Source organism: Vombatus ursinus, unplaced genomic scaffold (assembly GCF_900497805.2).
Source record: "Vombatus ursinus unplaced genomic scaffold, bare-nosed wombat genome assembly UNPS02014863.1, whole genome shotgun sequence".
In the NCBI taxonomy this organism is placed as follows: Eukaryota; Metazoa; Chordata; class Mammalia; order Diprotodontia; family Vombatidae; genus Vombatus; species Vombatus ursinus.
The window spans coordinates 2,521,213-2,545,394 of NW_020954641.1; the positions used below are offsets into that span (position 1 = coordinate 2,521,213).

The window sequence follows — 24,182 nt, forward strand, 5'->3', positions numbered from 1 at the left end:
GTCTTTGGTTATAACTTGAAATATTAGCTCCTCTAGTGTATTTTGGAAACACAGAATGAGGGGGAAATTTTTTTCCCAAATAAATTAATATCATTAAAAAAATCTCAAGAGAAATGTTGAACTTCTTTAAGGAGAAAAAACCTTCTAAAACACTTTTTTAAAAAGCAAAGAACTTTTGTCTAGTTCACAAACCCAGAGTGGATATGTTAATTACAATGATTCATATCTCTTCATTAAGGTAGATCAGGCAGCACTTGTTCTTAGCAATACACAGTTCAAATTATTGAAATACTTAAAAGGAATAAAATAACATTTTAAAACATATAATAATTCTTATTAGCATTCCCTTGAGACCAGTGATTACTTCATTTTTGTTTTTGCATTCCTAGCACTTAGCCCAATATCTGGCATATAGTGGGCATTTAATAAGTGCTTATTGATTGATTGATTTTTTTAAACTTTTTTTTCTGTATAGAAGAAATCCTTTACAATAAATTCTGGTACACCAAAGTGGGTTGTCTCAGGAGATGAAAGTTCCCTATCACTGAAGTTCAGATAAGGTATGATGGGACAGCAGGACTATTATCTTACTGTCTGGATGTCATGCAGCCTAAGATCATGCTAGCTTTTGTGGCTGCTATGGTATACTGTTGTCTTATACTGAATTTATATTCCACAAAGACCCCTAGATCTTTTCACATGAATTATTTTCTAGTCATTCGTAGCTTTCCCATCTTATATTTGTGAATCTGGATCTTGAAGGAGAAGAGAGTAAAATCAACAGAGATTAAGGTCAATAGATTTTAATGAGGATAAGAGATAGCATCCACAGTGGAAAACTGGGTTTGAAATCAGAGAATCTGAGTTCAAGCCCCAGCTCTGGTATCTATGTGAATGTCCTTAGGCAAGTCACTTAACCTCTGTGGCCTCAGTTTCAGCACATGAAAATCAAGGATATTAGATGAGAAGCCATCTGAGGCCCCTTCCAGTTGTAAGTCTATGGGATAAATCATTCCAGGCATGAGGGATGCAAAGGGCCAAGAATGCTTGTGCAAAATCATGGAGATGAGAGAGAACAGGAGAAGAACAATGGTGCCTTGCACAAAATAGGGGCTTAGCAAAGCTGTTGAATTGGATTAAACTGAGTCAAGTATAAACTGTTAGGCCATAAGTTCTCAAGAAGCAGAGACCATCGCTCTTTTAGATAATATTTGTAAAAGCAGGATTTCTTTCTTCCCCTAAAATTCTCCTCCAAGCCTCTTTGCAGTGTGGAGGTGGCCCTGTATTCTCAAAAGCTACATCACTGGAGTGTAAGCCCAGGAAAGTCCTCGAATATGGACTGTGTGTCTCTACCTTGAGGATTAGCTTAGCTTTATGTGCAGAAGAGGCTCATCACTAGAGGACTGGCCACAAGGAGAGGGATTTTTTTCAGCCACTACTCATCAGTAACCTGTACTAAGCATGGAGTAGAATGGAAGGTCCTTGAGAGTAGGAACTACTTCTGTCTTGTCTTCTTCTTCTATCATTGCATACAGTGACTCACACATAGTTTTTGTTGTCCTTTGTTTTTGAAGAGGATCAAAATGACATCACTATACTAGCATCAAGCTTTAGTGTGTCCAACTGGCTAATCAGACCAATATGAGCTTGGAATATTCTACCACAGGTCAGGCACAAATAATTCGTGTGAACCTTTGATGTGGATTCTCTAAGTTTGCGTATCTTGCATATCTCTTAAGCTACCTCAATTCTGCTTTGCTCATAGAGCACAGTACCTTTTCTGATGTGGGCATGCCATGCTAAGCGATCCTGTGCCAGTGTCTCCCATGTCACACAATCAATTCCAAAGCTCTTAAGAGAGACTGTGAGAATGTCCTTGTATCGCTTCTTCTGACCACCATGTGAATGATTGCCCTGTGTGAGTTCTCTGTAAAACAGTCTTCTTGGCAAGCATACGTTTTGCATTCGAACAACGTGGCCAGCCCATCGGAGTTGTGCTCTCTGAAGCAGAGTTTGAATGCGTGGCAGTTTATTTGAGAAGGGACCTCAGTGTCTGGCATCTTATCCTGCCGAGTGATCTTCAGAATCTTTCTAAAACAATTCAAATGGAAGTGATTCAGTTTCCTGGCATGGCGCTGGTATACTATCCAGGTTTCACAGGCATACAACAATGAAGTCAGCACAATGACTCTGTAGACCTTCAGTTTGGTAGTCAGGCCAATACGTCTTCTCTCCCAGACTTTCCTTCTGAGCCTCCCAAACACTAAGCTAGCTCTGGCAATGCATGTGTCAACCTTATTATCAATGTGTACATCTCTGGAAAGTACACTCCCAAGGTAAATTAACTTATCCACAGCATTCAAAACTTCTCCACTGGCTGTAACCAATGGTTCCACATATAGATGGTGTGGTGGTGGCTGATGGAGCACCTGTGTTTTCTTGGTGATAATTCTTTGGTTAAAATTAGCACAAGCAGCAGAGAATCAATTCATACTATGTTGCATCTCAGCTTCAGAGTTCTGCATTGCATGCACAATCATCTGCAAACAGAAAATCATACACCAACACTCCCCCCACTTTGGTCTTGGCTTGTAGTCTTTTCAAGTTGAAGAATTTACCATCAGTGTAGTAGCTGACCTTGATGCATGCTCATCCTCATTAAAAGCATTTGACAACATGGCTGAAAATATTATGCTAAAAAGCGTGGTAGCAAGCACAAAGTCTTATTTCATTGCATTGGTGACTAGGAAAGCACAAGAGTATTGTCCATTATCCAGAACCCGGGAAAGCATGCCGACATGAAATTGATGTATGATGCTGATGAACTTTTGCAGGCAACCAAATTTTGACATAATTTCCCATAAGCCCTCATGACTGACAGTATCAAAGGCCTTGGTCAAATCTACAAATGTCACATACAGGCTTCTGTTCTGCTCCTGGCATTTCTCCTGGAGTTGTCAGGCAGCAAACACCATATCAACCATTACTCGGCCTTTTCTGAAGCCACACTGGCTCTCAGGTAGGTGACCATCTTCCAGGTGAAGGATCAGCTTATTAAGGAGGACTCTGGCAAGAATCAATCAGCAATGACTAAGACAGAGACCCCACTGTGATTGTCACAGGACAATCTATTTCCTTTACCTTTAGAGAGATGGACAATGGAGGCATCCTTGAACGCCTAGGGGATATCCTCCTCTTGCCATATAACCTGGAAAATTTCAGTCAGCCTTTGTATGAGCAATGGACCCCCTACCTTGTGAATCTCATCTGGAATAGAATCAGCACCATGAATGCTCACTGAATTTCATTGTTGAATGGAAGGGCTGTGAACTGCATTGATTAACCGAAGGATCTTAACCATAGAAACAGAAGGGAACTTCAGAGACCATATAGTGTAGCCCCCTCATTTTACAGATGAAGAAGCCAAGACCCAACAAGGTTAGGTGACTTGTGTGAGGATACACAGGTAGCAATGATTTGAACCCAGGTCTTCTGACTGACCAGTCCTGAGTCAGTACTCTTTCCACTGTACCACATGATAGAGGAAACACTCATATCTTGATCCTTCAAATATAAAGCAAAAACCCTTGTGGGTGTTTATTAAATAAATAGTAAAATGGAAAATAACAATGAAGATGTGCCCCAGTTATGGTTCCCAAGTTAAATCAGCATCCTTTTGATGGGGACTGTCTAAAAGAACAAGAACTATTTATCCTGGAAAAGTATAGATTGGGAGATGAAGGAACATGAAAAAGGACTTCAAAATTCTAAAGGGTTGTCATAGGGAAGAGGGATTAGTCATGTTCTGCTTGTCCTCAGAGAGCAGAACTGGCAGTGACAGGGGGAAAGTCTTAGGGGAAGATTTTGGCTCAATTTATGGAGAAATGTCCAAATAATTAAAACTGTCTAAAGGTGAAATGTAAGGGAGGGAGCTTCCTGTCATCAGATGTCATCAAACAGAGGCTGGATGACCACTTATTAGAGATGCTGTAGAACAAAACTCCTGTTCACACAAGGGTTAGACTAGAAGGCCTCAGAGGCCCTTCCAGCTCTGAGATTCTGAGATTCTGAGGCAATTAGTCAACAAACAACATGGTTAAAGAGGTAGAACTCTGACTTTTGTAGGAGAGTAGAACAATGTATTCTCTTCTCTGGCATAGGACCTAGAAAAAAAACAGTAGTGGTCTTTCCCTGAGAAAAGCCCACAAAAGGGTCTTAGAAACTCCAAACTCCCTTCCCATTTGGTCCATTAGAAATGAAGTCCTTGGCCTCAAGATCTTTCATTTCATAGTTCAAATTGTTAAATCCAACAGTAATTTATTAAACACCTACTATATATTTGAGATGCTACTAATAATAATAGCTAACATTTATATAGTGCTTTAAGGTTTGCAAAGTGCTTTACATATATTAATTATTTTTAACTTCAGAACAACCCCTGTGGGGAAGATGCTATTAATATCCTCGTTTTACAAAGGAGGAAACTGAGGCACATAGAAGTTAAATGACTTTCCCAGGGTCAGGGAGCTAGTAAGGGTCTGAGGCAATTTGAACTATTGAGAAAGAGCACGCACCAAAGAGACCTGGCCCAGCAATCTACTGCTTCAGTTTTGTATGATGGCTTTGCTGATGATTGGCTGTGTGATCTTGGACAAGCCACTTGCCTTTTCTGGGCCCCACCTTTACTCAGATAAAGATGGACTAGATGATCTATAAGGTCTTTTTCAGATCTGACATTTTGTGTTCTCTGTTCTAAAGTTTGACCCACCTTTAACACGCTATGTTCTAAGGCACCTTCTGCTCTGGTATTCTATATAGTGTGTTCTCACGTCTCTTCCAAGCTTAACACCTTATGAGTCTGTTATGAGTCTAGGTCAATGTATGATGGCTCCAGGTCAATGGGACTACCTTCAGTTGACACGTGATAAAGCCTCAATAGCCTCTCAGAGGGCAGGTCCTCCTCCACTCAGCCACCTGGCCCGTTCTGCAGACTGGCCCCCTTGGCTGTTACACCACAGAGGGCTGCATGTGATGGTCTTCAGTTTGCTCCGGATTGAGTCCTGTAGTTTGCTGTCACCCAGCTGGATAGCTGCTGCCAGGGCCAGCAGGAAGTAGTCAGTGGCATCATGGGCATCCTAATCAAAAAACATAGTAGTAAAGAGGAAGTTATTAGCACGTATTCTCACAAGAGGAGGCCTGAGCAGTAATGCCCCTCAAGCTTGTTTGGTCTTGGGGCCACATTGGGGGAGGTTTGGAAGGGGATGGGGAAAAGACTGTGCAGACTGACTTCCTGCCCTGCTTGTAATCACTAATACCCAAAGACAGAGAGGGTAGGAAGAGAAGGAGCTACTTTGGATGAAAGAGGGATATCTAGTTTTCATGAAATCTCTGAGTAGAGAATGGTGTGGTGTGGTAGAAAGTAATAACTGAACTTAAAGTAAGAAAGCTTGGATTTTAGTACTTTTTTAAACCTGAATTGCCTTAATAACCTTGGATAAATCACTTGGCCTAGCTGAGCCTCAGTTTCCCTATCTGTAAAATAGAGAGCAACACCAATAGGACAAGGCTGTAGTAAGCAAAGTATTTTATAAGACTTAAAGTGATTATACTCACTCTCACTCTTGTAGCTGTCTCCATTTCTCCCATCCATACCCTTCTCTCCATACTGGTCATCACTATGTTAATTCAAGCTCCTATCTTCTCTCATCTGGACTATTACAATAGTGCAACGGGTCCCCTTGACACAAATTTCTCCTTACTCTAATCTTTCCTCCACACAGCTTCCAAACTTACCTACCTTAATCAACAAACTCCAGAGATTCATCATTCAAGGATTAATATAAAATCCTCTATTAGACATTTGAAGTCCTTAACAACCTGGCACCAACCTAACTTTGTTATATTTATTATTCCCCTTCACATACACTTTTGACTCTGGGCATTTTTTCTGGCTGTCCCCTCTGCCTGCAATGTACACTCCCTTCTCACCTCTGCCTTTCCTTGAAGGCTCAGGACCAATGCTACCTTCTACATAAGCCTTTACGGATTCCCACCCTCCTCAAGTGCTAGCACCTTCTCCCCCCAAATTACTGTCTATCTTTATATACCCACATATTGTGGTATATGGTAAATGCTTAATAAATACTTGCAGATTAACTATTAACAAATGGTCAGAAACTGCATAAATATGATTTATTACAGAATATAAGCTCCTTGAGAGAAGGAATTATTTCATTTTTGTTTCTATACCCCAACACTTAGCAAAATGCCTGGCATATAGTAAGTGCTTAATAAATGACTGTTGACTGACTGATTGACTCTTTTTATCTTTTGACCGGGTGATCTAAGACTGTGATTTGTGATGAAAGTAGCCCAACCTTGGCCTGTTTTAGGGACCTCTTGGGAAGAAGATTCTTACCTTAAGCTGGTCAAGGGTCATGTGGCCCAAACGACTGTACACCTTAGCATAGTAGAGTGCTTCCTGAGAAGAGGACATCCAGGGTGGGCAGAGGCTCAGCGTCTTCAGGTAGCAATCTTCAGCCATCTCATACATATGCAGAGAGTAGTACACTGTGGCCAGGCGATGAAAAGCCACCAGTTTTTGTAGCCGGTCTCCTGAAAAGAGGAGTAATTCTGGAGCATACTGGGATGATGGAGGAATGAAAGGTAACCTAGAAGCAGCGCTCTCCCTGCCTTACCAGCAAATCAAATAAACAAGCAACATTTCAAAGGACAACAAACTATAGAATGATAGAGAAAGGGATTGAAAAAAACAACAACACAATAAGGTAAATTTTATAGGAAAAACTAACTGATGACCAAATTATCATCCTATCCCTTTTGATATTTTTTGCCCAACCCATAGCCAACACTGGGCAGAGAAGCCCTATATCCCTTGGGTTGGTTGCAATCTCTGGCATAGCTTTCTGGAATTATCTTCTTGGCAGTCAGTTTTCCATGGGGAAAATGTGTCCAAGGTAGATTTATCCCTTAATTAGAATAGTACTGAGTCTCAATAAAAAAGAAATGGGTCAGCTGTGAAGGAGGATGGAGTATGGGGAGAAAGATTGAGGAGGAAGGAGAAGACCTGAAATTTAAATTGAACAGCTATTCCATATAATTCAGTAGGAAACAAGCAACCAGTAGAAGGAGTATGAGAAAGGTGGAAAAGAAACCCACTTGCAAAAGCCCCTATATGTACACAGAATAGGGTGGGTACTGTCTCAACCATTCCCCGGGGGTCAGCCTGGGAACTGATAAGAATCACTGTCATTGAGGAGAGTAAAGCCCAAAATAGTGAGATTGATAAAGGTGAAGAAGAGATCCCAACATAGGGACGACTTGGGCTTCCTAGAGCAGTAAGCACACTGGTCAGCCTTGCCTATGGAAAGATACAGGGCTCATTCAATCCTGGTGTATTAAGAGAAGAAAGAACTTGCAGAAAGAGATGGGGGTGGGGAAGACGGACTGGCAGTGCTGGGCCTTCAGAAGAGGAAGCATTGGAGTAAGAAGAATGCTTTCAGCAAATACATTATTTTTAAAATGGCAGTTATGATGGGGAGACATAAAAGTTCACTCAGAGGTTATGAACAAAAAAATTCAGAGAAAAGAGTCTTCTCAATAAACAAGTAGCTTGTAACAAAGGCAACTGAGGCAAAATCCTCTGGGAAAGGTGAAAAATATTAAAAACACAAAAGATCCCCTGAAATGACAAATAGAGCAACTTCAGTGGGTAGAGTGCTGGTTCTGGAATCAAGAGTTCAAATCTGGCCTCAGACATGTACTAGCTGTATGACCCTGGGCAAGTAACTTAACTTATTTGCCTCAGTTTTCTTATCTGTAAAATGGAGGTCATAATAGCACCTACCACCCAGGGTTGTTGGGAGGATTTAATGAGATAAAATTTATAAAGCACTTCACACAATGCCTGGCACATAGTGGGTACTACATAAATGTTAGTTGTTGTTATCTCCAGAATGGTTTTAAAAGGCAATCAAAGAATTAAGTAAAAAATTCAAAGAAATAAAGACAAATCTTAGAGTTCTTAAAGAAGAAATCGACAGATCTAATAAAACATTAGACAATATAAAGCAAAAACAAAGACACTTTCCATGGCAGTAGATTTTGTGAAATGGAATGGAAAAAAAATGCAAAGGCAGAAGGAAAAATAGAGGAACAAAGTGTTGTGTTTTTTTAAAGCAATAACAAAAAATTGGAGGAACACATAAAAGCTTAACAAAACAGGAATGTATAACTTAAAGATAAGACTTGAAAAGGCAATCAGAGGTTTTTCAGGAAAAAAAATGTATTGAAAAAGAAAACCTAAATACTATACTTCAATATATATAGGAACATTGTTGAGAAATTATAGAGGTAGGTAGCAAAGTACAGATTAAGAGAATACATGGAATACCACCAGAGAGAAAGCCCAAGATTTTCTCACCAAGAAATAGTGCAGTCAGATTTCAAAACTACACCAGCAAAGAACAAATATTGCAGGTAATAAGGACAAAACAAAAACAAACCCCCAAACTTCCAAAAATGAATCAGAATAGCACAAGCTTATTCTGTGTTCACAAGAACTCAAAGAAAAAAAGTTAAAATGATATTCCAAATAGCAAAGAAGATAGATTTTCATGCTAAAGTAACATAAAAAATTAAGCTTAAGCATGAGGGAAAATAATTGGCTATTAGGGAATTTGAGTTATTCTTCCAAAGAAACTGAGAGGTAAACAGGGAATTCAACATGAGACTGACCGAACCCTAGAAAATTAAAAAATCTCATCTAACAGTGAAAGACTAATCAATCAAGAAACATTTATTAATAATGTAATATGTTCCAGACACTTTACCCTGAGGATACAAATACAGAAATGAAACAGTTTCTGCACTCAAGGAAATAAAAATTTATCAGTTGGAAATCACATATGTGTATATGGTATACACATATACAAAATAAATACAAGTTAAGGGGGGGTGGCAAGCACTAGAAAGTGGAGAGATCAATAAGGGCTTCATCAATACGCAATGTGGAATGGTAGTCAGAAGTCAGAAATCGGAAGACCTGGGTTTGAATACTACTTCAGACACTTATTAAGTAGGTGACACTGGGCAGATTACTTTATTTCTCTGGGCCTTAATTTCCAAATGAAGGGATAGGATTTGATGACATCTAAGATCTTTTCCTGCTCTAAATCTATGAGCCTATGATCCTGTATGGTGCCACTTGAGGTCAGCCTTGAAGAAAACTGGGGATTTAAAGATGTAAAGATGAAGAGTAAAGAGATCCCAGGCATGGGAGAGTAGGTGACTCAGTGGATAGACTGTTGGCCTGGAGTTAGAAAGACTTGGGTTCAAATTCAGCCTCAGACACTTATTGGATGTGTGACCCTGGGCAAGTCAATTAACCTCCATTTGCCTCAGTTTCCTCAACTGTAAAATGGGGATAACACCACCCTACTAAAAAAAAAAGCCTTCTCATTGTCTATGAGACATTGAGAAGGCAAGAGCCTTTAATGGGTTAAATAATCTAAGCAGTAAAATGTCTAATTAGAAAAATTAAATGGAGAACAGGAAAAAAAATAATTAACCATTTTAAGGGGAAAATCTGATTTCCTCATTTGTAAATCAATATTAGAGCTGGTGAGATAATATCAATCAACAAGCATTATTAAAAGCCAAATATGTACAAGGCCCTGTGCTAGGCCCTGGGGATAAAAAGACAAAAATCAAATAGACTTTGACCTCAGAGAACTTATTTTCTATGGCTTGAGACAACATGAACACAATTAAGTATATATTTATAATAACAATATTAAAATAAAGAACTCACCTAACACGAGAACAGGACAGTGTTGGGGGTGGGGTGAGAGGCAAAGATAAAACAGGATCCTGATTTGCAAGGAGAGGAGGATAAGAGATTTTCAATTTCTCCCATTGCTTTCAGGGTGGGATATAACAGAGTAAAGATATAACTGTGACTGGGAGGGCAGATCATAAAGGAAGGAGTGGGCGTTAGCTTTAGCCAACAGAAGGGGAATGATTTAGCAATATTGCAAAGGACCCCACAAAGGTAGGAGGGGTGTGACTAGGGTCTTGCAACAAATACACAAGGAAGATTAGTTATTGTATTTGTATGAGCTGAGAAAAGGAAGGGTAAAATAGCAAATAAGAGGGACACAGACACAAACACATTGACAGATAGACAGCAGAAAGAAGGAGAGAAAGAAAGAAGGGGAAGGAGAGATAGGGGAGGGAGGGAGGGGAAAGAGAGAGAGAGACAGAGAGAGAGAGAATAAAAAAGTAGATACAGGCAGGAGAGTGGGAGAAAGAAGGTGTTGGGGAGAAGAGATTGGGTTTAGATTAATTTAATCAAAACAACCCATAGAGACTATGTTATGGTTTAAAAGAGGGAGAAAAACATGTACATAATTAAAGGAAGAAAATACAAACTTAACAATTATAATCATGAATATGAATGGATCGAATTCTCCAATTTAAAAAAAAATAAGAATGGCTAAAAAAGACAAAACCTAACAACTTACTCAATTCAAGAAACACATGTAAAACATAGATACATAAAAATGAAAATGAAGGGGTGGGGAAAAAGCTATTATGCTTTAGATGGGCTTTAAAAAAACAGAAGTTGCAATCATGATATAAGTTAAGACAAAGATAAAATGATATTAAGAGAGACAAATTGGGAAATGATATTTTGTTTAAAGGCACTACAGGCAATGAACAAATACCAACATTAAATATATATTTACCAAACGGCATAGCTGCTAAATTCTTAAAATGTAAGCAATATGCAAAAAGACATTAATATTAACACAATAATAGTAATATATTTCAAAACTCTTCCTACCAGAGCTGGATATATGTGTATGTGTATGCATATGTGTGTATGTGTATGCATGTATGCATGTACACATACATATACACAGACAGATATAGATAGATAAAATAAGAAAAAATAGAGAGCTGAGCAAAGTGTTAGAAAAGTTAGATTGACTGACCATCGTGACTTCTAAATGAAAGTATTAAGGAATACGAAATATTTCTCAGCATTCCATGGCATCTTTACAAAAAAGTGATTATGTGCTAGGGCTTAAAAAGAATATGAAACAAATATAAAAAGAAATAACAAACATCATGTATAGACCCTAAGTCATAAAGTAGTAATAAATAAAGGAAATATGATTAAAGATACAGGCCTAAATGGAGAGTAAGTAATGACAACCATTGAATGGAGAGTAATTAATGTGGGAGTCAAAGAACAAATTAATTGTTGACTATACATTTTCAAATGGATGGCCCATGAGCATTTCATGCTAAACATGTCCAAAGCATAACTGAATATTTGTCCTCCCAAACCAATTTCTATTCTTAATTTTCCTACTTCTAACAAGGCAGGAACAAGGTACTAACGTTTGCAACTTTTGAGTCATCTTCAACTTTTCACTCTCCAATACCATACCACCACCACCACCCTACCCCGCATCCAAGAAAACTGGATGGTACAGGGAAAAGAGTGCTAGGTCAGGAATCCAGACGATGCAAGTTCAGATCTGGACTCAGACACTTGTGTGACCCTGAGCAAATCATATAACTATTGTCTGCTTCACTTTCTTTAACTGCAATAGCAGGCTGATAACAGCACCTACCTTCCAGGGTTATTGTGAGGATCAAATGAGATAATATTTGTAAAGTGTTTGGCACAGTGTCTGGTACATAGTAGGGGCTTAGTTTACTTCTTTCCTTTCCAAGTCTCATCAATTATGCCTCCATAGAATCTCTAACATATGTCCCCTCCTCATACGCCCAGTTCACTAGTTCGTACCATTAACAACTCTTCTTCAGATCATTGCAGTAATCTCCTAGTTCATCTCCCCACCTTAAATCTCTCCCCACTCTGATGATCCTTCCCACAGCTTCCAAAGTGATATTACTAATAAAACACAGGTCTGAGCTGTCACACCCTTGTCGAAAAGCTCCAGTGTCTCAAAGATCAAATACAAAGTCCTTAGTCTGAAATTTAAAATCCTTAATAATCTGGCTCCAACTTGCTTTTCTAGACTTAGTACATTTTACTCCCCTTTTTGCACTCTCCAGTCTAACGAAATTATATAGTGTGTGAATGTATTCACATACATACATATATATACATACATATACATATACATACAAACATATTTGTATGTATATGTATATATGTGTGTATAGAGATATAGATAGAATTGAGAGGGAGAGAGAGAGAGAGAGATTTATATTTTGTATCTACTTAAATGTGTATATGCTCTTTCCCCTAAGAGAAAGTAAATTCTAAGGGCAGGAACTATTTTGTTTTTGCCTTCCTTAAATCCATAATCCTATGATCTTGTCTCTGAGTTTCCTTAGCCCTCTTTCCTTAATCTTCTTATTGCCCCTTTTGTCACCAGAAGCCCTATTCCTATCCCTGATCCCCATCCCCAATCCTCACCCCACCCCACTTTACCAAATCAGGTATTATTTCTGCCCTTTATTCTTTCATCCCCCACTCTGTCTTTCATCTCTCCTCCAGCTCCCAGAGATATCCAACATGTCTCCTTATGTCTTCTCTAGGCTAAATCTTGGTTCCTTTAACTGACCTGCTTGTGTCATGGCACACTCCCAATTTTTCTTTTTGTGGCTAGCCAGAGTGGATCTAAATCTTCTTCCATTTTATCACCCTTACAGTACTAGAAGACAACTATGTCTCTTCCTCCTTCCCCTCTCTCACTGAGTCTTCTCTTCTCCAGTTTAAACAACTCCCTAAATCTTCAACTGATCCTTGTATGGCATAGTTTCTAATCTCTTTACGATCTTAGCACCATCTTCTGGCTGTTCTCTATCCTGGTCACTCTCCTCTGACTGCCCTTCAGTTTTCAATGTTATTCTTAAAATATGGCCGCCAGAATACCCTAGATATGGTTTAATCAGGGAAAGTACAGTAGGACTATCACCTTCACAGTCTTGGACCCTGTACCTCGTTCTCTTAATGCAACATAAGTTTGCATTAGTTTTTTTGTCTGCCATCCAATTCAATCCTTTCTCATTCAACAAGCAGTGTGCCAGGAACCGATATCCAAATACTACATGAAAAATAAGTTTTGACCTCAAGGAAATTATATTCTACTGGAGGGATACAACATGTAAGGAGGAGAGAGAACATTAACAACTAAGTAGATAAGGAAAGACTGCCCGTGGAATATGAGCAGAGGCTTGGAGGTAGGGATTCTCAGAGTCTGAAGTGAGAAGAGAGTATTCCAGCAATGGGGGCAGCCTATGCAAAGGCAGAGGTGGACAGTGTAAAGCCATCATATGCTGGCATATTGAATTTCAATCTATTGAAGCTCACAGATCTTCACAAAGCTAATTATGAAGAAGAAGCATAGTATAGTAGGAAGTGCCTACGACTTGGGCCCAGAGGACCTAGGTTTAAGTTCCAGCTCTGACTATCTGCGTAACTTCAGACAAATCACTTCATCTCTCTGAGACTCACTTTCCTCATCTGCAAAATGGGGATATAATAACAATACTTGCTTAATACCTCCCTCACATGGAGGCTTATGAAGAAAGTATTTTGTTAATTTTAAATGGCTACAGGAATGCAAGCTATCTTTGCATGAAACTGTTTCTGTGGGAAAATGCACGTTCCCAAATAAGAAACAAATTTTGGATTCCAGCCTGCTGCAAAGTGGGAACTCCCTGTACACACAATAAAAGTCAGCTCTGTCACCAAAGGCCTTGGGCTAATATACTTTCATGTGGTAATAGGAACAGTAACATGATCTAGGTTCTTACAGGGTGGGCAGGGCCTGTGTCTTATTTGTGTCTTCTCAGAATCAGCACAATGCATCACATACAAGAGGCACTTTGTAAATGTTCCATGGGATGAGTTCATACATCGTATGACTAGGAAGAGGCCTCAGGGATTATCTTGTCTAATCCATTTCTGAATAGGAGTCACTGCCAAAAGGACACTCAAAGCAGCCAAATGGGCCAGGAGGAGGGAAGGTGGGGATCAGGCATCCCTAATCATGTCTGAGTTTCTTTCTTTCTTTTTTTCTTTGGGAGAAAACATTAGTAGGCAAAGACCAAGCTGTGTAAGAACTTCATGTGGATAGACTTGAGTGTCTGTATAATAAAGCATAATAGTCAATATTTATATCATGCTCTACAGTTTAAAAAAGTGCTTTATATATATATATATATATATATATATCATCTCACTTGATCTTAGAGGTATTGCCTTCATTAGATGGATTAAAAAAAACCCTGATATTCAGAGAAGTTTAGAGACATGCCAATGGTCATCTACCTAGTAAATAGAAAGCTGGGATGCAAGCCTAGGTTCTTTTGACCTCCAGATCTAGAGTTCCTTACATTATACCATATTGCACAGATAGGTTTGTTCTCAATAAATCATACTCTAAAAATTCTATTAGATGGAGGCATGTTATTTCAAGAGAAGGACTAGAGGATCTTCCATAAAGGTAGCTATGGAATAACAATAAGAATATTGTGAACCTAGGTTTGAATCCCTACTTGGCTACTTAGTAGCTGTGTGATGCAGGCCTCGGTTTCTGAATTTGTAAAATTGCCCTTTTGTTGCTCAGAGCTATGATTTCATCGGTATCGGGCACTCCTTTGTGTGGAAACTCTTTGCACTGAAGGAGATGGACAACTCATCAACAGCTAATAGTTTTAGGGATATGCCTGGGCACTAAGAGCTTAAGTGGCTTGTCCTTGGTCACTTACTTGAATTCACATCTTCCTGCCTCCAAGGCCTGTCTTTCATGTACTATGCCACATACACATGGACACCCTGTAATGGTCATCCTGGGGGAAGATGTAAAGTTTAGCTATGACAGAGTTCCAGCTTCATGGAGCTCATGTGGCCATGAGGCTGCACGTTTCCCACCCCTGAGTAAGAGGGAAAAATATACATCAAGAGAATTACATTGTACTGTACTAGATGTTCTGAAATCACAGTAAAATAAGGTCTTACATCTCTAACTGCCTCTTAGATATTTCAAACTAGATGGCCCATAAACATCTCAAATTCAACATGTCCAAAATAGAACTCCTCATCTTTCCCAGCCCCAAGCCCAAGTCAGTTATGATCTGAGCAGGGCAGAGCACAGTAGGATTATCACTTCCCTCGTTCTGTGCAAAAGCTTTTCAATTTTATGTAATATAATTATCCTTCTTCATTTTTTGTGATCACCACTCTGGACACTCCACCTTTAAGTTAACATTACCAGAGGCAGCATGGCATAATAGTAGATAGAGAGCTAGGAAGATCTGGGTTTGAGTCCTGCCTCTGACGCATGCTGGTCATGTGACCTGGGCAAGTCACTCAAACTCTCGGTACCCTCATAACTCTCTAAGTTGCAGAGGAAGTGCCAAGCTTCATTGGTTAAGGGAGCTTCTTCATTGGGAGTCGTTCACTATGCCAATGAAATCACAGGTCTTGTCTCCAACCTCAGACTATGTTAGCTTCTTTGGCTTTCGAATATTTAACAAATATTTTGTTATTTCAAAGTACTTTGAATATTTAACAAATATGTCTTAAGTAGTACCTACTGTATGCACAGTCCAATGCTGGGGAAGAAACTAGGGAATTTACAAAGTTTAGAGGAGAGTTCCTGCTTTCACGGAGCTTACATTTTAGTAGAAGGATAAGATGTAAATCCAGAGAACTATATTATACAATGTTATGTGATTTGAAATCATAATATAGTATCACAGGATTAGAAATATAAGGGACCTGAGAGGCCATCAAGCCCGACCCCTTCATTTCATAGATGTGGAAACTGAGGCTCAGAGAGGTTAAATGACTTGCCCAGGGTCATACAGCTAGTAAATGCCTAAAGAATGGGATTTGAACCCACATCTTCATGATTCCAAATCAGTCTCTTAGATACTGTATGTGCAAAGTTTGTCCCTCTGACATATCAGTTTCCTCCTATGCCCCACCCTTCCTGGTCTAGCAGCCCAAATATGGATTCCCTACCAACCTGCAATGGTGCTGAGCCTAGCAGCCAAGGTGGCAAATTCCAGCGCCTTGTCATAGCCCTGCAGGGTGAGCTGCAGCTCAGTCAGCTTGTTGAATAGGCGTAACTCGATGCTGAAAGCCTTTATCCTCCTGGCTATGGGGACAGCTCCACGCTAAGAGTAAAAGCAAAATGGCACCCTCAGTCTTTCCTCCTCTGAGCCCAGCCCTGACACATTTTCTTGTCCCCCTCTCTCCAGGGAGGAAGAGAGGGACCTCATTTCCATTTATGCCTTTTTTCTCTAGTTACTTTTTTCAGGTTGGCTGATAACTTTTGATTCAAAACACAGAGATTTTCTTGGTCCATATGTTTATTTGATGAAGGAAGAGAGAGAGACCTGGAGAGGTTAAGGGACTTACCCAAGGTCATAAGTGGCTGAAGCAGGACTAAACCCAGGTTTCCTGATTTCATGTCCAAGATTCTGACACCTCATAGTAAGTAATAGATGGTGAGTTCTAATTCTGACCCTCTTTGGCAAGACCCTGCTTTCTAAGCCTCAGGTTTTTCTTTAGGAATTGTCCCCATCCCCCTTTTAAAGACAACAAATAGAAAGGCAAGTTCTCTGAGCCTCAGGTTTCTGCTCTATTAACATGGGGATAATAATACTCCTCCCCTTCCCTTGAACTCAAAGGGTTGCTGTGATAAAAAAATGCTTTATAAACTTTAATGTTTTACAGAAGTATGAATTATTCAGGCTTTGTTATGATTTCTATCCCCATCCTTCATGAGGGTGCTATTAAAAGCAGCCAATGAAAATGACTCATTAAAAATTACCAGTTGAAAGTCTCTTCTAGAAGCCAAATGATCATAGCAGGCCTCTTCATGAAGTAGAAAGTTCCCTGGACTGAGATGAAGTGACCTGTCAGGTCCCAGCTCTGCCACATACTCCATGTGTGTCTTTGGGCTAATTGCTCTCCTCTTGGGACCCAAACTTCTTACTCCATAAAAGGAGGGTGCTAAACTAGCAGGCCCTTCAGATCCTTACATCTCTATCGTTCTGTATTCATATGATTATAGATTTAGAGCTGGACTGCATCTTAGAGACCACCTAATTCAATCCCTTCATTTTACAGAGAAGGGAATTGAGACCTAGAGAGATGAAGTCATTTGTCCCAAGGTCACACAAGTACAAGTGGTAGACCCAGGATTTGAACCTACATCCTCTGACTCCAAAACCAGTGGAAACTCCTTCCACTCTATCATGCTCGTTCTCCTAATGTCCATTCCGGCTCTCACATTTTATGTTGTCAGTGCCTACGAACTCTGACATTCGGTGATTTTGAAGATATTTGGGTGGCAGGAAGGGAGCACCACTGGAGAAGAAATGAGGTAGGGATTAGGGCCAAATTTTAGGGCCTTTTTAGGGCCTAAGTTTCCATAAAATCCGCCAATATTACTGAAATTCCAGAGGCATGTCCTACATACATCAAAGGCCTCCATGTAGGCTCATGAGTTACCCTGTAATATTCAGCTGCTCTGTATCTGTTGCGGTCCCCATTGAAATATACATCCCCTGCTCGCTCATAGAGTCTTAGGACCAGGGAAGGCTCTTCAGACTTCAGGGCAATCTGTATGGCTGCCTGCAAGGGGAAAAAAAGATAGCTAGGAAGGAAAAAAGGCCCACTCCCAAGTTAGTATAGCATGGGCTAACAGAGGATCAGCATTTGCATTATATGGTCCTGGAATCTACCTCTTTGTTTCCAATATTTTACATTCTTTTAATTCTCAGGGTATTAAGGGTATGGCACTTAGGCCTTTCATTTGTTCAATAACAATTTATTAAATGCCTGCTATTGAGCAGCAGCATTGTGTAATAGAAAGATCACTAAACTTAAAATCAGAAGACCCAAATTCACATCTCAATTCTGTGACCTGTTATCCTCCAAGTCTCAGATCAGCTGTTACCTCCTATAGGAAGCTTTTCCTGATTCTAACCTCTCCTTTTCCTACTGAGTATGGCTAGTTCCTTCATCTGAAACAAGTATACTTGTATACTACTCTATAATAGAGTCATCTGTAGATGAATCCTTGAAGGATCTGTGATGTCATCTAATGGAAGTTGCCTATCTATGTCTTAGTAGATACAATTACACCATGTTGCCTCATTTATCTCTATCTTTGCCCCATCCTGGCTGTAAGTTCCATCATTATTATATTTGTCTATTATATTTGTGTTATATTTGTGCCCTCTGGCCCTCTTCTTCCTACCTCAAGTTGTATGCTTCCCCTGGGTCCTCGGGATCTGCTGGGTAAGTTTTTACTTTATCTTACCCAAACCAAGGGCCACCATACTATATTCCCAAACAAATCCTGCTGCTTAAGGAGATCCCTTCTCCAGGAGGATGATTAAGACACCTACCTGAAAATACATTTCCACCAGCTCATCCTCCCGCAAAAGGTAGAGTAGCTTCCCAGCCACTAGCCAGGCTTCTGCAGCCTTGGCCTGGTTCCCTAAGTCAATGAAGATTCTCAGGCTCTCCTTGATGCAGGCAAGAGAACGTCTCAGGGACCTGGAAGAGGAAAGAACTATAGTCAGAACTAAGAGAAAAATTTAGGCTCTAAATAAGATGGGGGGAAAGCCCTTCAAAACAATAAAACTGTTTCCTAGTAGAACGGGTTGCCTTGGGAGGTAGTGGGTTCCTCACCATTGGAGGTCTCTAAGTAAAGGCTAGATGATCACTTTTAAAGAATTGTAGAGAGTATTCCTACTCTGGAAGAAACATTCATGCCCCCTGACGTCTTCAACTCCCAATTTTGTGCTTCTGAGATTTAGAAAGATCCACACAACAAAGGATGTTAGAACAAAGGATGTGAGTGCTGGAATGGACCTCAGATGTCATGGTCTCATTGTAGGGCAAATTGACGCCCAAGGTCATTCTATGTTCAATTTCCAAAGGTCCTTTCCAGATCTGACAGTCTGTGTTCTATGTTCTGTGGGACCTCCAAGCTCAGACATTCTTCTTCTACTCTGCTTCGCTGGAACTACAAAGTGGTCATTGTCTGCATGATGATCTCAGGGCTTCCTTTAAGTCCTCAGAAAAGGTAATGACTGGAATTTGGTCCAGGCTGGCCCACTGCATTCTCCTGACTCCTTTGGGAATGATTTAGAGAAGACAGGGTCCATAAATCTCCTTTCCAACACCATTTCCTGTTCTGCCGTTGTTCCTGTTTGGCCTCTCAAGAGGCCTCTGAGATGTGGTTGTTCTCTCTGAGTCTCCAGAGATGACTGCTGGGTATAATTACAGACCAGTCAGTGTGCAGAACTGGTCTTTGTTTCAGAGATTCTTCATCTCTGAGCTAGCCGTGCTTAATTAGGGGGTGTGGAGATGTACAGAGCTAGCCTCCATTCCCCGAAGTGCCACGCTGACCCCAACCCAGTCACATGCTGGGGATGCAGGGTATCAGGTCAGGACCGCCATCAGTCAGGCTATTCAGAGAATGTTTAGGGGTGGGGAAACTGCTGCTTCAAGGCCACATGTGGCCTTCCAGGTCCTTGGGTGCAGTCTTTTGACCGAGTTTTACAGAACAAATCCTTTTATGAAGGGGATTTGTTCTGTGAAGTTTGGATTCAGTCGAAGAGCCACACTTGAGAACCTAGAGGGCCACATGTGGCCTCAGGGCTACAGGTTCCCCACCCTGGTTTAGAATGTCAGGTCCACAAAAGATCAGACCTGGAAAAGACCTTAGAATTTATTCAAATGATTTGCCCAAGTAAACAGTTGTTGAGTCAGTACTTGAACCTAGGTCTTCTAACTGAAAGTTTAGTCACCTTCTACTATAGTGTACCACCTCTCCTTCCAAAAGACCAGACCAATTGTCTAAAACAATCTCTTTTTAAAAATATTTTCTGCCTTCTTGTAGCTTATATTCAATGGGAACTGAGGAGGGACAACATGTGCACAGATAAATAAATATAAAATATGTATATGACACAATTTCTGGAGGTGAGTAGGGGAAAGTAGAGAAAAAACTCACCCACTGGGTATGAATGGTAAGAATGAATGGATAGCTCAATTGTTGGTGGAGTTTGCTAGAAACGGGTAGCAGGATGCCTCTTTACCCCATTCTTCCTCTCCATCCAAATCCCGGAGATTGCTGGAGGTACCTCATCCGTCCTCAGCAGGCCCAGTAGGCTTCTGCCTATTTGAACTCTTGATAGTGACTAAGGGCTTTAGGCATGGACCTTGCAGGTTGTAATCATTCAAGGGAGAGTAGTATAGATTCTATCCCCTACAAATGGCATGTCAAGCATAATCTTCCATGAAAAGATAAAGGCAAGAGGTATGTACTCATTCCCAGAATCTATGAACTAGAATTGGTCCATTCTCTCCAGCAAGAAACATAGGAGATATAGGATAGTAGAGCTGCAAGCGATGTTAAAAATCGGATTGTCAGACCCCAAAGACACTATATATGGCACATAGACTTTTAGATCTGGGAAGGACTTTAGACCTCAGAATACAGAATGTCAGAGTCAGAGGGGATCTTAGACACCTCAGAATCTTACAGTCTCCAGATTAGGAAGGGACTTTCCTGCACATCAAGTCTGATACCCATCCTGCCTGACCCAGGAATCCCTTCAATAGTATCACCAACAAGCAACCATCTAGTTTCTTCATAAAGGAAGCATTCAATGACTTTCAAAGCAGCTAATATTATTATGGAATATTTCAAGCCAGTCTTACAGTCAGAAGCCTATTTTCTTAGGTTCATAGGATGATAACTTTACAATATAGAGAGTTGGAAATGACAAATGCGGCAATTAGGTGGTATAGTGGAGCTAGCACTGGACCTCGAATCGCTAAGACCTGAGTTTAAAACCTCTCTCAGACACTAACTCTGTGACCTTGGGCAAGTCACTTAACTTCTCATCCTCAATTTCCTCATAGAAAAAAATGGGGATAATAATAGCACCTATTTTATAGGAAAGATATATGTAAGAGGTTTTGCAGACCTTAAAGCACTATATAAACATTAGTTGTTGTTATGCCCGATCTCTTAATTTTACAGAGGAAGAAAGAGTCTGCCTCTATATAGATCACTCTAAGAAAATCTCTTCATCTGGAAAACAAGAAAATATAATACTTATACAACCTACTTCACAGAGTTGCTCCAAGGAAAAGATTTTATAAGCCTTTAAATACTATAGGAATGTGAATTATCATAGTTATCAATATCATCCTCATTTCGTGTTCAACCTTGCTTCACTGTCACTTCCCCTCTCATGTTCTAGTTCTGCCCATTGGGTTCCAGCTGGGCTATAGTAGAAGGTTCCCATTTAAAACATCATCAAATATTTAAAGATGGCAGTCATAACCACCCCCAAGTTCAAGCTAGTTATTCCTAATTTTCAACTGATTCTCACAGAACATAATTTTGTCACAAACTTTAGTGAAAATTCCAATTCTAGCCCTATCATATGCTTGCTTACCTTCTACTCCTTGCTCTTGAAGGCATGGGAAATGCCCTAGCTAAGGCCATGGAAGCTACCAAGGCATTTTTTATTCATTTAGATCAAGGTTCTTAGCCTACTGTCCACAAAGGATCAGATTTCTGGGAATCTGTGAACTTGGATGAAGAAAAAAATTACATCTTTATTTCAATATAATTGGTTTCCTTCATAGTCCTATGCATTTAAAAACATTATTCTGAGAAGTCCATAGGCTTCACCAAAATGCCAAAATTGTCAAGGATACAAAAAAGTGGAAGAACTCCTGACTTAGATTGAATTCAACTAATATTTTTAAGTGCCTGCTATGTATAATGTAATCAGTACTTGGGAAGATGCAAAGATTTGATTTCTGCCTTCAGAAAACTCAGTTTATAATGAGGGAAGTTTTGTTCTTTGTTGGGCCACATTCTGAGATCTGACTGACATGTTCAGTTCTGCTGACACATTTTCTGAAGGATATTGATAAGCTAGAGTGAGTCAGGATGGTGACTAGGATGGGGCAGAGTCTGGACATTTGATAAAAATTTTGATAAAATAGTGACTACAGCAATGTAAATGGAAAGAACAAAAATAATAAACAAAACTGACCGCTATGTAACTATAATGAATAAACTTGGTTCTAGAGAAAAGATGAGAAAATGAATTTTCCTTTGTTTTAGAGGCAGGAGATTATTGTGTAGACTATTGTCTATAGTGTCAGACAAAGATGATATATTAGTTGATTTTGCTGAATTGATTTCTTCCTTTTGTAATCTTTGTTAGGGATAGCTCATCAGAGTAGAGAGTAGAGGAATATGCCTATATACATACACACACATACATACATGTATATGTATATATGTGTATATATATATACACACACACATATACATATACATATACATATACATATATACACAGATGCATGAAGGAAATGTGAAGTGAGTATTTAGACTGTTGAAGAGAATACTTGGGGTAAACAGTAACTGTTTGGTCTCAGAGCAATGAGGACAAGTAGCAAAGGGGAATATTTCAGCTGGACATAAGGAAAAACTCTCTTAATACTTAGAGCTGTCTGTAAGTTAAATGATCCGTTTTAGGACTTCAAGACATATCCTAGGAGGTTTCCCTGTAGAATAACTCTAAATTGCTACCTGCTGGCCCAACTCTGTGGCTTAAGCATCTAGCCTAGGCCAAATTCTTAGAATCTTAGAATCTCAGAGCCATCAGGGAGCACATAGGTCATAGAAGCTGAACCCCATTTGAAGCAGGGACCCCTACTGTAAAGTGGACATCCAGCTTCAACTTGGATATTTGCCTCCCAATGTTAAAGAACCTATTACCTGATCAGACAGCCTCCTCACTCTGAAACAACTGACATTGTTAGGACCTTTCAATCTTCAGATAAGAGAGAAATTATGTCCATGGAAACCCTTTTCTTGATTAAAAACAAAATTTTCACAGTATCAGAGAGTTTGCAGACAGGAAAATGAAATTCTGAATATTAAAAGGGACACTCAACAAAGCTTTGCTTAAAATGTCCTTTTTGATCAAATTCAATCAATCAAACAACCATTCCAACCAGTTTTTGCCACATGTGAGGAACAGAAAGAAGGCCAGTTTGGCTGGACTGAAGAATGTAGGACATTCCAAAGTGGCAGGAACTGTGATAAGCACTGGGATGACACCTAGGTTCTGAACCTGGTTGCCTAGAAGGATGGAGGTTTCCTTGATAGTAATAATAAAGTTCAAAGGAAGGGAGTATTTGGAGGAAAATATAATGAATTATGAATTACTAGGCATAATGGGGGTAGGGGGAACAAGAGTTTAAAATGCCTTTGGGACAACCACTTCTAAATATCTAACAGGTAACTGCCTGTAGCTCAGGATAGAAATGGGAACTGGATAAATAGATTTGGGAATCTTCTTCAAAGAAATAATCCTTGAAGCCATGGGAGTTGATGAGATCCCTAAATGACAGAGTATAGAGTGAAAAAAAAAGAGGATCCAGGACAGAGCCTTGAGGATATCCACAATTAGTGAGTATGACATGGAGGAAGATACAGAAAGAGATGGAGAAAGAGTGGTCTGACAGGGAGGAGAATCTAGAGAGGAGCAAAATCATGAAAACCTAGAGAAAAGAGAGTATACAGGAGGAAAAGGGTCAATAGTGCCAAATGCTTCAGGGAGAAGACTATAGGCAAAACAGGGATAATGGGCTGGGATAGTACTAAGAGATGGAAGGATTAGAGGTGATGGTGAGGACAAAGAGTAGGTTTCAGAAAAGTAAGACGTAGGAAAAAATGGAAAGATTAAAGATTACGATCAATATATGGGAAAAATCAAAGTTCTGAAATTCACAATTGGTATTACTCTCCCATAAAAAAAATTCTCTCTCTTCCCCCCCCCCCCCCCGCCCCAGCAAGCAACAACAAATAGAGCTACTTTCTGAGTATCACTCACTCACATGGAGTATACTAAGCAGCAAGATTTAGAACAACAGGATTTTAAAGTTTGAAGGGATTTCTAAGATCACCACATCCAACTTGCTCATTTTGGTCTTAATAATTCATACATCTATAGTACAAAGAGCTTTCTTTGCAATAGCCCTAGGGAATGTTGGTAATATATATATATATATATATATATATATATATATATATATATATATA

At 39.7% G+C, this 24,182-nt stretch overlaps 1 protein-coding gene across 2 annotated transcripts in view; it reads right to left on the reverse strand.

Moving 5' to 3' along the window:
* Positions 1–4,383: 4,383 nt before the first annotated feature.
* Positions 4,384–24,182, reverse strand: part of SH3TC2 (SH3 domain and tetratricopeptide repeats 2) — a 65,463-nt gene continuing 45,664 nt past the window's right edge. The window contains exons 12-16 of one of the 2 annotated variants that reach the window (XM_027841821.1): positions 18,439–18,589; positions 17,537–17,659; positions 16,044–16,194; positions 6,419–6,615; positions 4,384–5,135 (exon numbers count right to left, since the gene is read on the reverse strand). In XM_027841821.1, coding sequence (XP_027697622.1) covers positions 4,944–5,135; positions 6,419–6,615; positions 16,044–16,194; positions 17,537–17,659; positions 18,439–18,589 — 814 coding nt within the window. In that variant the 3' untranslated portion in view covers positions 4,384–4,943. Of the gene's footprint in view, positions 5,136–6,418; positions 6,616–16,043; positions 16,195–17,536; positions 17,660–18,438; positions 18,590–24,182 lie in introns of those variants that run through there. The other variant, XM_027841822.1, reaches the window with a different exon arrangement.